We start from the raw sequence: 13,283 nt of genomic DNA, 5'->3' as shown, positions 1-13,283 counted from the left end.
ACTTCATGTGGAGATTTCATCTGAGCTAAAGGTCTCGCCGATAATCCGAGTAGAGGTTAAAGCTATAAGACTTCGTAATAAGAATTGCTTATAAATATATTCAATGCGAAAGGTTAAACAGGTATGTACTCCAAGTTTATATGTGAGCTTGATTTGAACTAAATCATAAGGTAGTTATGTGATGCATACGAGAGCAATCTATGAGACTATTCCTATGATTATGTGACATCGGATCAGTGTGAGAGGTTATGTGAAATTATACAATATATCTATGTCACATGAGCTCACTTTTATGTGAAAGTTTATCTGCCTATTGTATATGATGAGATGTGCATATTCGGTAAAGGGATGGTATGCCCGAAGGAAGAGTGAAATAAAAATATGAACAACTATGTTATAATTTGATTGTTATCTGTTGACACTGCTTAAAACTTACTAAGCATTGTAATGCTTACTCCGTTTACTTTGTTTTCTCTGTTTTATAGATCTCATTTCGAAGCTACAGGCTCGGGGATCGTCAGCAACTAGTCACACTATCACTATCCACTGCTTGTTACTGTTATGTTTAGAATTATTTTATGGCATGTATAGAATAGACCAGTGGCCGAAGAATATTTTGGTTAATGTATATAAGCCATGCGAAAATGGCATCTTTTGAATGTGTACTTATAGAAGTTTAAATTGTATCCCTGACTGTCTTTAGTACTTATCTAAAGGAATGTTAAAAAAAAAATTTACTGTTCTGATATGAGTTTCAAGTCCGGTAATGCCCCTTTACCTATTCCAGCGACGGATACGGGATTGGGGTGTTATATTTTATTGGTATCAGAGCTACGGTTTAGTCGATTATAGGACTAACGTAGCACGCGTGAGTCTATTTATACATGCCATAAAGTGATAAAATGACAGTGTGATGATTTTTGACTATTGAAATGTGTTTGTTGTATTGTAATGAATCTTGATCCCGATCGAGCTGTAGCAAGCTTCTGACTATGAGAATTTGCGATATAAGTTCACTTGGATATGCTTAAATTATTAAGTTGATCAGGTACGTATCATGTACTTGTATTTGAATTTTGATTTGGATTGAATTATAAGGGTATAAGTGATGCAATTTTGAAAGAGTGTTATGACTATAAATGTGATCTTTGTATGTGGCTATGGAACTGAAAGATGAATGGTCGATAAGCATGTTGTGTTTGTATTCAAGTAATGTAAATGATATTCTAATGTGCATTGTTATATATATACATACATGAGAATCGAGAGTTATATTATATCCGGGCTAAGTCCCGAAGAGCATTCGTGCTAGTGATGTATCCGGGCTAAGTCCCGAAGAGCATTCGTGCTGGTGTTATATCCGGGCTAAGTCCCGAAGAGCATTCGTGCTAGTGATGTATCCGGGCTAAGTCCTGAAGAGCATTTGTGTTGGTGTTATATCCGGGCTAAGTCCCGAAGAGCATTCGTGCTAGTGATGTATCCGGGCTAAGTCCCGAAGAGCATTTGTGCTGGTGTTATATCCGGGCTAAGTCCCGAAGAGCATTCGTGCTAGTGATGTATCCGGGCTAAGTCCCGAAGAGCATTTGTGCTGGTGTTATATCCGGGCTAGGTCCCGAAGAGCAATCATGCTGGTGATGTGTATTCGGGCCTTCGTGCCTAGTAGGCTTCGTGCCGATAATTTGAGCGAAGTTTAAGTGTTCATTACTATACAAATTCAAATTTAAATGAAAGGATATGTTTAAAAGTGTACATACATGATGTTTATAGACTTGGTTAAGTCATTTCAATGTGTAACAACAAATGAATAGGGGCACTATGTGTGCAAATGATTAAAGGCACTGAGAGTGCGAGTTCTTCAACCGAGCACTGTGTGTGCGAGATTGGTCAGTAGACATTAAGTGAGTAAAACAAGATTCATGTAAGACCTCGTATGGAACGAAGGCATTGATTTAAGATGGTGGATATGTTGTTAAGAAATGAATTCATGTTATAAATGTGTTACAGATTTAGTTTATGGGATGCTTGGTATATGAAGTCATATGTGCTATTGCTAAATAACCCCTATTTTTGTTAATCATGTTCAAGAAAATATTTCGATTAAGTTCGACATTTGAAAGTCTGTAAGAATTTTTGATGAATGCTGATAATTTTGGATATATGGGTTATGTGCTAAAATAAATCCCATACCGGTATACTATATGAGGCTTTATGCCAAATCGATTGTATACGGGTATCGTTAACGGTGATTGAATGTGCTAAATGAATTCAATGTTCAGGTATGTGGAAGTTGATTTTCTGTTGGAAATAGGTTAAGTTGAATAGTGAGATATGATGGAGTTATAAAGGATATTTATTGGGATGTTTGAGTATATGTGTACTTTCGGTCAGGTTACAGCTTATACATGAATGAAAATGTGGGTGACAAATATGTGGGTTGATGATGTGAATTATACATGTTAATATGTGCTTAATATGTGTTTGAAATGTATTTGTGAGTTAAATTAAGTTATTATTGCTTATGAAATCAAGAAAATGAGATATATGTGCATACTTGTAGAAATGTTTATGTATTTGTTTTAAGATAAAAAAAAAGATTTTATAGAACGATGCGAAATCAGTAATGAATTACAATTGCTATCGATGAGCTAATGTTTATATGGGTATAATTCAATAAGAGGACGTTATCCTAAACTACGCATCGGTAGAAATTTTCGGGGACGAAAATTTCTTAAGGGGGGAGAGTTGTGACAGCCCTAAAGTGACCCTAGTTAGAAAGCGGTTTCGGGACCGCTAAACCGAGTCACCAAATTATTTGAATATGATAATTATTGTCTAAAATATGTGAATATGAATGTGTGAAAGTTTTAAGCTTCGATTTAGTTAATTGCTTGTGAATTTAGTTAATAGGACTTATGTGTGACACTTGTGAAATGTGATAGGTTAATCTATAAGGACCTATTAAAGCATGTAGTGAAAACAATGGTTTTGCATGTCAAATACTCCTTTTTTTATACATAGTGGCCGGCCATGATGGTGCATATATTAGAATATGTAGTGAATCTTCATGAAATGGTCATTATTTTATGTAAAAGAAAGGGAATAAATAAAAGAAATACTAAGGATAATAAAAGAAAGAAAAGAATGAAAGTGTGATGAAAACAAGAGAAGAAATCGGTTCTTCTTGGCCGAAATGAAAAGAGGAAGAAGGGAGTGAAGCATTCGGTCATCTAAGGTCAATATTAAGGTAAGAAGTTTTGGTTAATTTTTGAAATATTAGTTAAATCCTAGTAAATTTCTAAGTTCCTTATTAGACCCATGTTAAATTTTTGATATTTGGTGAATGAATATGGGTTTCGGTCATGGTAGATAACAAGGAATGTGGTAGTTGTTCTTGTTAATTTGGATGAATTTTTGGTGGATAGGTGTTTGAATCAAACAAATGATCATGTGTGTACACTAGGTGCTAGTTGAGAAGAATCGGTCACTATATTGGAGGCCATTGCCGAATATGAACTTAGTTATTGTGAGTGATGAATGTGTTTTGAGTTGATGGAATAAAAGAATGCTTAAAGATGTGTTACAACAAATTATATGTTGAGCTAAGGTTGTTAAATTATCAATCTTTCTTCCTAGCCGAATATGTGTTTATAAAGTTGAGTTGTTAAATAGATTTTGAAGTTAGCCCATGCATTTATTTTTGAATTTAAGAAGAATGATACATTCGACTATGCTTTGATGTGCTTGGATTGTTGTTCATTGAGTAAATGATTGAGGAATGGTTAGAAGAATTTGAATGCTAAACTAGTTGATTTGTTTATAATGTCCGATTATGACCATTTATAGAGATGTGAATGAATTGTTGTTATGTGAATAAATATTTGTTTGATATATATATGTATTCGGCAATGGGATAAAATGTGTATTAAGGCAAGTTTCATGGTGATTATGCTTGTGATGTTGTGTTAATATTCGGCAATATGATTAAATTCATGTATAAGGAAGCATGATAAATTAAGTGGCTCTTTGCTTGTGAACGTGAATTAGATATAAATTAAATAAGCATGAGATCGAGTCATGGCATGAATTATTAAATATCATACATATTGAAATCTATTGTTTTAGATATAGATTAAATGATATGTGATTGCCAAATGTGATTGTTAAGTGAATAATATTAGTTAAGTACTTAAGCAAATCTATTGTTTTACTTAAGCTTAAGAGCAAAGAGGATCAAAGTCGGATAGGGGAAAAGAGAAAGTAAACGAATAGCCATGGATATCTAGTCGTCGACCACTTCCGAGGTAAGTTTTAAGTGATTAAACGTTGAGTAAATTCAATCATAATAAGACATAATGAGTTGATGTAATAAGATATGATGTGGCCATGATATGTTTTAAACTCAAATGGTGAGTTCATAAGTGTTTGGACTTGGAAATTTAAGAGCAAATTGTAATATTTTGCTTAGGACAGCAGCAGTAACGTGATTTTAGAAAATCACCATAAATTGATGGTGTGGAATTATAGGCTGAATAAAATATGTAATCAAAGCTTAATTAGTCTAGTTTCTTATAAAAGAGACCGTGTGAGCAAAGAAATTTCCTATAAAGAGATATTTAAAGTTGAGTGAGACGGTGTCAGAATGACTCTGAAATCCCCTGTTTGGTTTTTAGAAAATCATTATAATTTTTACAAAAATGGTTATAAGATAAAATTTATATTCTTAGACTCCTTAATGAGTCTAGTTTCAAATGAAATCAAATAGAACACATTTTGAATTCTGTACAATGAGAAATTTGATTCGTAGTGAAGAGTGGTCAGATTAGTCAAATAGTGAAACAGGGGAAACTTTAAGAAAAATCTGGTATTGATTGGCCAAACCTAAAATTCTTAAAATTTTATGGATGGAAGATATATGAGTCTATATTCAGGGAAAATTGACGGCAATTGATTTTGAGATTTGTAGCTCCAGTTATAAATAATTTAGTGACTATTTCTCAGGAAAACAGCTTGTAGTGAATATGTGAATTTGTTGTAAACATTGATGAAACTATTTGAGTTGCTTATAAGCTATTGTTGAAAAGTATGTATGAGATATGTATAAGTGGTAAAGCCGAATGGCTAATGCGAAATATATATATGAGATATGTATATGTGGTAAAGCCGAATGGCTAATGCGAAATATATATATATGAGATATGTATATGTGGTAAAGCCGAATGGCTAATGCGAAATATATATGAGATATGCATATGTGGTAAAGCCGAATGGTCAATGTGAAATATATATATGAGATATGTATATGTGGTAAAGCCGAATGGCTAGTGTGAAATATGTATGAGATATGTATATGTGGTAAAGCCGAATGGCTAGTGTGAAATATGTAGGCGATGTGTGTATATTGTGGCCGAATGACCAAATGTGAAAGGTGTGTATTATTAGATATTTGATGAGGCAAATGAATTACAAATATGACAGTCGATGTGAATGTTGTAACATGTGATTAAATGTACATGAAACTTGGAAATATATTCCGGGTAAGACCCGATGACTACGTGTGGAGATTATGTCCGGGTAAGACCCGATGATTACGTGTGGAGATTTTGTCCGGGTAAGACCCGATAACTTCGTGTGGAGATTTCATCTGAGCTAAAGGTCTCGCCGATAATCCGAGTAGAGGTTAAAGCTATAAGACTTCGTAATAAGAATTACTTATAAATATATTCAATGCGAAAGGTTAAACAGGTATGTACTCCAAGTTTATATGTGAGCTTGATTTGAACTAAATCATAAGGTAGTTATGTGTTGCATACGAGAGCAATCTATGAGACTATTCCTATGATCATGTGACATCGGATCAGTGTGAGAGGTTATGTGAAATTATACAATATATCTATGTCACATGAGCTCACTTTTATGTGAAAGTTTATCTGCCTATTGTATATGATGAGATGTGCATATTCGGTAAAGGGATGGTATGCCCGAAGGAAGAGTGAAATAAAAATACGAACAACTATGTTATAATTTGATTGTTATCTGTTGACACTGCTTAAAACTTACTAAGCATTGTAATGCTTACTCCGTTTACTTTGTTTTCTCTGTTTTATAGATCTCATTTCGAAGCTACAGGCTCGGGGATCGTCAGCAACTAGTCACACTATCACTATCCACTGCTTGTTACTGTTATGTTTAGAATTATTTTATGGCATGTATAGAATAGACCAGTGGCCGAAGAATATTTTGGTTAATGTATATAAGCCATGCGAAAATGGCGTCTTTTGAATGTGTACTTATAGAAGTTTAAATTGTATCCCTGACTGTCTTTAGTACTTATCTAAATGAATGTTAAAAAAAAAAATTTACTATTCTGATATGAGTTTCAAGTCCGGTAATGCCCCTTTACCTATTCCGGCGACGGATACGGGATTGGTGTGTTACATAAACACTAAACTATAACCGTTAAAACCCTAAACCCTAAAAAATATCATATAGATGTTGATGTGTATATACATAGATATTAATGTAAAAGCTTATGTTCATAATAAATTATTGAAGCAATACTTAATATTGATTAAATTTATTTTTGGGTTTAGGGTTTAATATTTAAGGTTTAAGGTTTAAGGTCTATGGTTTAGGGTTTTATGGTTTAAGGTCTAATGGCCATGGGTATATAGTATGTTAATCTCAAGTGAATCATATTCAATAATTAAATCTTAAACCCTATAATTAATTGTTGTTATCGATAATAGATATCTTGATTTTGATAAAAAAATATTTTTTACATATTAATAAGGTGTTATATTGTTTAATGGATTGAAGGGATATTTTGTGGAAAATATTTTAAATGATAAGTTTACCTTTAAATTTTATTAATAGTTTTTTGTTTATACTATTTTAATATTTATCTATACTGATTAATCAAAATATATATTTATTTATACGAACGAAAATTCTCTGCACTCATTTGTGTCTTCACGTTTTTTAATTGTAACTCATTTTCTTTTTATAAAACAATGAATTTTCCTTTATTTGTAAATCAATCTTCTTATTAAAAAGTTGCAACTCTTTTTTTTTGTTTTTAAATAAGTGTTGTTTTAGTTCCAACTTGTTTTATAGAGTGTTTTTTTATTCTTTTAAGGTTGGTGGTTTATGTTTTATGATTTAGGGTTTTGAGACTATAATTAAGGGTTTAAGGTTTAGATTAATTAGTATTTTTTAATTTATATATTAAATAATCTCTTATATAATTATAAAAGAGATAATATTAATTTTAATATTTTAAAATTATAACAAATTATTTATTGAAAAATAAATAAAAAAGTAACGGATTGATATGGATAGGTAATTACCTATTTTGGATAGGACCAAATTATAACAAATTAAATAAGGTCTTATTTTTATTTTGAATTCGATTTTATTTTGATCATATCTAAAACCGACTTTATAAACAATATAAATTAACTACACCATTCACTTAGCTATGGGAAAGTTAATTTCATTTTAGTTACTTAATTATGAAAAGTTACACTTTGATAACTAAACTATTTAATTAGAAGTTCTCATTTAATTTAAAAATAAAAATTAAAAAATTAAAAAATTAAAAACTCAAAAATTTAATATTTAATATTTTAGTCCATATTTCAATTAAAAAGTTTAATATTCAAAATTTTAAAAAAATTCTAAAAATGATAAACTCAGCACAAAACTTTTTAAAGAAATAAATAGAAAAAAATATGTTAAAAATGAAAAAAAATTAAAAGTAAGTATTAGTGGCGTTTTTGGTAAAAACGCCGCAAAAAGTTTAGCTATAAAAAATCAATAATTTTTGGTTACCCGCTCATTGCTCCTTCTTCTCCTGGAAAATTTAGTCGCGCGCCCTAAATCCCCAATTTTCCCCTTTTACTCTGAAAATTTGCCCCCAAATTTCCCATTTCCAACAACACCAAGTCAATACACCTACACCAATCACACTTCATTTTCCATTTCATTTTATTGCACTAAATTTACCTACCATAGCTACTCCTTTTCTCTCGATCTGTAAGGGTTTCTTTTAATTCTAGGCTTTCATTTGTCTTCCTTTTGTTGTTTGTCGTGTGAGACAATAGGACGGAGCAAATGTTTGAGGACGACGAGAGGCAGCAATCTCTTCCGTCGGATCTTGAGTTCGTTTCCAACAAGGCGCAAAACTGTAACGCCACGGGATCTGACTCGGGTCACCCGGAGTTCCAGTCGACGTACCCGGACCAGGTTCTGGAGAACGTGTTAGAGAACATTTTTAGAGTTTAAGGAACTTATTCTCGTTTGCTGCGATGGGTTTGGAATTAGTGGCCCTGCTATTTTCGTTAACAAGTGCAGGTATTTTTCTTCATTATTTTTGCTGTTAATAGTGTTCATTATTTACTAATAACCTGCTGATTGGATCTATTTATGGTGTTAAGAGTAATGTCTGTTAGCTTATATAATATGGGATTGAGAAAAAAAAATGTTGCTGTATTGAGATTTTTGTTTGATCTGATTGGTTGTGTTTATAGATTGAATGTTTTTAGATCTGTTTATGGTTTTCCTTGATCTGGGTATGAACTGGGGTTTGAAAATGTTTTGAGTGTATGTAATGTGTTGTGATAATCAATGAATAAAAGGAGAGTTTGAGGATGGATATCTAGATGATATACTGATATTCAATGTGTCAACGAATTAATTATTCCTCCTCCTCCGACATCTACTTCAAGTATATAGCGGTCCTCTTACAATAATAAGATGAAATATTCAACTATGGTAATGGTGTAAAAGAGCAGAAGAGAGTTGAGAAAAATCCGAGTACAAGAAGAGATAGTGAGAGAGCATTTTTGCCACTTTGACTCAAAGCCTTCGCAAATGCTTGAACTCCTCAAAATCCTGTGAATAATCCTATGAAGCTTTATCGTCAGAGTTTCTATTTCCATCTCCGATTTTAAGTTCATCAGTGCCTGACAGAGATTGGAACGGAAAGGCTAAAGTCGTTCCCTTGCCTTTGAAAGTCAGAACCATGGCAAGCATATTAGCATGAAAATAGAACAATTATGACAATAATAATATTCGGAGCTTTCAGTATAAATATTTACAGATACTTAGTATGCTGATGTATGTTCCACATCATTGTTAATGACTTTCTGCAATTGTTCTTAATTCCATGTTTGTTTGAATTTTCTGAACTAATGCAGGGCAAGATGAGTTGTCTGATTATCAATGATATTGATGCTGGTCTTGGTAGATTTGATGAGCTTATGTTTTACTGGAACAGAAAACCTTGAACTGTACCAATTATGCTTTAATTTTCATAAATTTCCTCTTGTTTAAGAAGTTTTAAAAGGTTACTTATATACTGATTCGTTATCTTGAACTTTATATATTTTTCACATCTTATCTAGGTAATACTCAAATGACGGTCAACAATCAGATTTTTGTTGGTACATTAATGAATTTGTCAAATAATCCAACCAGAGTTAGCATCCGACAAGATTGGCGAGAATCAGATATAACAAATAGAGTCCCTATCATTGTCACGGGGAATGATTTTTCAACCATTTATGCTCCCTTGATCAGTGATGGAAGGATGGAAAAGTTCTACTGGTACATGATACTAAAGCTCCACTCTTTTTTACTTCCCTTGTGGTGCTTTGTTGATACAATACAATCAAATGGTCTTGTGGTGGCTCAAAGAAAGAAATCAAGCTATTCCATTATTATCTAACACATCATCTGCAATACAGGCTGCCTATTAAGGAAGATATTGTGAACATTGTTCACAGAATGTATGAGAAAGATGGCATATCTAAGGACGAGGTCGTAAGTATTGTGGATATGGATATACTAATATCGCTTGTACAAGCAGGCTAAGCACATGGTTATTCCTTATATGCTGATGTTAGTGCCTCCACAAAACTGGACAGGGGATGTACTCAAGGTCCTATCTTTGTACAGTTTATTCCCTAATGAACTTTGTGATACTTTGGCAGGTATGACCAAGGTGCTTATTTGTTTTTACCATCATATGTCATGCGGACACATGGAGCAAAACAACAACGTGAATCTGTTAAAAGAACTCCAATGAACCAATTAGAGCCTGTTTTTGAGGTTTGAAATCCTTGAGATTTATATTTATATCTCTATGTTCTACACTTCCAAGTGTCGACTTATTTCATTTAATTTAATATGTAATTACATATTTTATTCACTTTTTATGAATATTTATTAAATATTATATTATTATTTTTATATAAGATTGTTGTTTTAATTATATAATTGAATAAATGTATAAGTTTGAGCTTAAAACTGTTGTTAGTTTTGTGTTATAATTTGTTCCAAAGTTAATTTTTTACCCAGAACATGCTCTGTATCTATTATTTTGTTCCTTGAAACAACTCCTTAATTTTTAATACTAATTGTTCCTTGAAATAATTCATCTCGTTATGTGCACAAGTATTTAAATGTTCATGATAGCAGCTGGTATTTTTTTCTTTTTTTTTTTTGCAAGAGAAATTATAGCTCTAATTAATTTATATGGAGGACAAAATGAAATGAAAAAGGTAGAAAGAAAGGAACTCTAGCTGTCTCAAGTCCCTACTAAATTTCAGTGCTCTAGTAGTCCTTTTGGCAACTTAGGAACATTTTGAGCTATCCTTTAAGTATTGAAAGCATGCCCTATTTTTCCTGACTTATTGTCTTGCAACGTTTAGATGTTTTGTTTTTTTTATTAATTAGCACTAGCAATGATCTTGATTTTCAAATTTCAACATCCTAATAACATGGTTTATTAGGTTTAGGTAAGATCAATCATTGGTGGTTTAATCTTGCTATTTCGGGTTGGAAGAACTGTATGAAAGAAATTAGTTAAATTGCTGCTATTAATGAGGTCCGGAAGTAAGTAAATTGATGTTTGAAATATCTTTGTATGGTGGATTGAATGCTGCTATATATTGTTGCTCATTACCGAATTAATGCTGAAACTAAGCTAATTAAATGGTGGATAATTTGCTGTCGATTATGATGGAAATGACTATTAAATGTTTAAAATTCCTCTTATTTAATTGATGGCTGCTGTGCTGCAAATTGAAGTGTTTAGTTGCTGGAAATTGAGATGTTTTATCGCTGTAATTGAGTTGTATAAATGTTGTTAATTGAGATATTAAAGTGCTGCAAATTGAAGTGTTTAAATGCTGTAAATTGAAGTGCTTAAATGTTGCAAATTGAAGTGTTTAAGTACTGCAGATTGAAGTGTTTAGTTACTGGACATTGAGATGTTTTATCGCTGTAATTGAGGTGTATAAATGTTGTTAATTGAGGTGTTAAAGTGCTGCAAATTGAAGTGTTTTAATGCTGTAAATTGAAGTGTTAAACTGCTACAAATTGAAGTGTTTGAATGCTGTAAATTGAAGTGTTTAAATGCTGTAAATTGAAGTGTTTAAATGGTGTAAATTGAAGTGCTTAAATGTTGCAAATTGAAGTGTTTAAGAACTGCAAATTGAAGTGTTTAGTTGCTGGACATTGAGATGTTTTATCGCTGTAATTGAGGTGTATAAATGTTGTTAATTGAGGTGTTAAAGTGCTGGAAATTGAAGTGTTTGAATGCTGTCAATTGAAGTGTTTAAGTACTGCAAATTGAAGTGCTTAAATGTTGCAAATTGAAGTGTTTAAGTACTTATTTTGGGTTTTTTAACTTGTGTGATTATTTCTGTTTCTAACTGTTGGTTTCAATTAGATGAGGCTAACATCTCCATCACCGGTGTATAGAGGTATCTTCGCCATGTTCCTCGCAGGTTCAAGATAGGTTTCAGGAAAGGTAGGAAAATGCTAATGTCCTTAGGCTCATTGCTTTCTGATTTTAGTTCCATTGTGTATTTCTGTTCTTGTAAGAAATTTTGGCTTTTTTTTTTCTTTCAAAATGTTCTTGTTTTTGATTGGGGTGATGTATAGGTACTAAAGCAGCACCAAGAAAGAAGGTTGCAGCAGCTTCTGCTTCAAAGGCAAATTGTAATGGTATGAGGTTTTGTTTTGGATGAAGCCATGTTTATGAGGAAACATTTAGTGATGAAGAGTGAAATTATGTTCCACTGGATGCTTTTGTTGTTATTTAGTTTCTATTTGAATGTAGCTGTCTTATATTTTGAACAATTATTAGAGCTAATGTTTGACCCTTAATTTCTTCATAGTCTTTTTTTTTTACTTGATCAATGTTCTTGTTTCAAATTCATTAATTTTTATATTTAGTTTTGAAGTTTAAATTTTAATAGAAAGTTTAATTGAATTAATATTTTTTATTTATCCTTAAACGTATATAGTTTAAAGTTCAAATTTTAAAAATTAAACATAATATAATATTTATCATAGAAATAAATATTATTTAATTAAAATATTTTTTAAAAGTTATGTTCTTTAGCGGCGTTAAAGGTCCATTTTATAGTGGCGTTTGTAGGAAAAGTGCCGCTAAAGGTTACGACTTTTAGCGGTGGTTTTCCCACAAACGCCGCTAAAAGCCATGACTTTTAGCGGCTTTTTTTGAATAAATGCCGCAAGTTTTTGCGGCGTTTCCTATAGCGTCGTTTTTTGCGGCGCTAGTAAAAATGCCGCAAATAGTTTTAGTGGCGCTTAAAAACGCCGCTAAAGGCTAAAAAAAGCACCGCTAAAAGTCTGTTTTCTTGTAGTGATATACATATACATGATTTATATCGAATTACTTATTTAAATCCTCTTTAGAATATGTTCATATTTTTTTAAATTTTTTTATATATATTATTTATTTCTTTTAAATCCAATTTTGGTATTATATATTTTGTTTGTTTCAAATATTTTCCTATATTATTACCCTTTTGTATATGCATTGTTTATATAAAGCTTTTTACTTCATGTATATTAATTAATGTGGATGAATAAATCTTGTTTCAAACTATTCTTGTACAATCATTAATTTCATATTACATAGTTAGTAGTTCATATATATTCTTTTAAATATTTTTATACAGTTATATTCATATAATCTATTTATCTTAAAACTTTCTAACATGTACACCTTTGGTTTAAAAATTTATATTGACATCCATTACTATATTTATGTATAGTATATATTATCGATAAATTTTGGGTTTAAATCGTTTTGTATAGTATTCTTTTCAAAGTTCTTCTTATAATACTTGTTTTGACATTCATTTATATGTTAAAGTTTATATATTATTTATTCTATATTTTTATTGTTTGACGATCTAATTCAAATTTTTGTGCGTATATACATATCCCTAGTTTTTATGTAAAAT

The 13,283-nt window shown here is 31.5% G+C and overlaps 1 protein-coding gene across 14 annotated transcripts; it reads left to right on the top strand.

Annotated features, from left to right (window-relative positions):
• The first annotated feature begins 7,791 nt into the window (after window positions 1–7,791).
• Window positions 7,792–12,174, top strand: LOC107935679 (DNA-directed RNA polymerase 1, mitochondrial). 14 transcript variants are annotated; one of them, XR_005923409.1, is made up of 7 exons: window positions 7,833–8,352; window positions 9,198–9,290; window positions 9,405–9,606; window positions 9,747–9,900; window positions 9,993–10,110; window positions 11,735–11,815; window positions 11,950–12,174. XR_005923409.1 is itself a non-coding variant. In XM_016868300.2 (5 exons), exons 1-4 carry the CDS (start codon window positions 8,307–8,309, stop codon window positions 11,801–11,803), a joined length of 435 nt encoding a protein of 144 aa, XP_016723789.1. In that variant the 5' UTR covers window positions 7,835–8,306; the 3' UTR covers window positions 11,804–11,815; window positions 11,950–12,174. The 14 variants fall into 14 exon arrangements, 2 of the variants coding, with proteins under 2 accessions (XP_016723789.1, XP_016723790.1); XR_001694243.2 differs by lacking the exon at window positions 9,198–9,290; XR_005922683.1 differs by lacking the exons at window positions 9,198–9,290; window positions 9,747–9,900 and adding an exon at window positions 10,794–10,888 and having other exon boundaries at window positions 7,841–8,352.
• Window positions 12,175–13,283: the final 1,109 nt, after the last annotated feature.

The sequence above is a fragment of the Gossypium hirsutum genome, chromosome A01 (assembly GCF_007990345.1).
Source record: "Gossypium hirsutum isolate 1008001.06 chromosome A01, Gossypium_hirsutum_v2.1, whole genome shotgun sequence".
Taxonomy (NCBI): domain Eukaryota; kingdom Viridiplantae; phylum Streptophyta; class Magnoliopsida; order Malvales; family Malvaceae; genus Gossypium; species Gossypium hirsutum.
The sequence above is the reverse complement of the archived record's forward strand: the minus strand, read 5'-3'. Positions and strand labels throughout refer to the sequence as shown.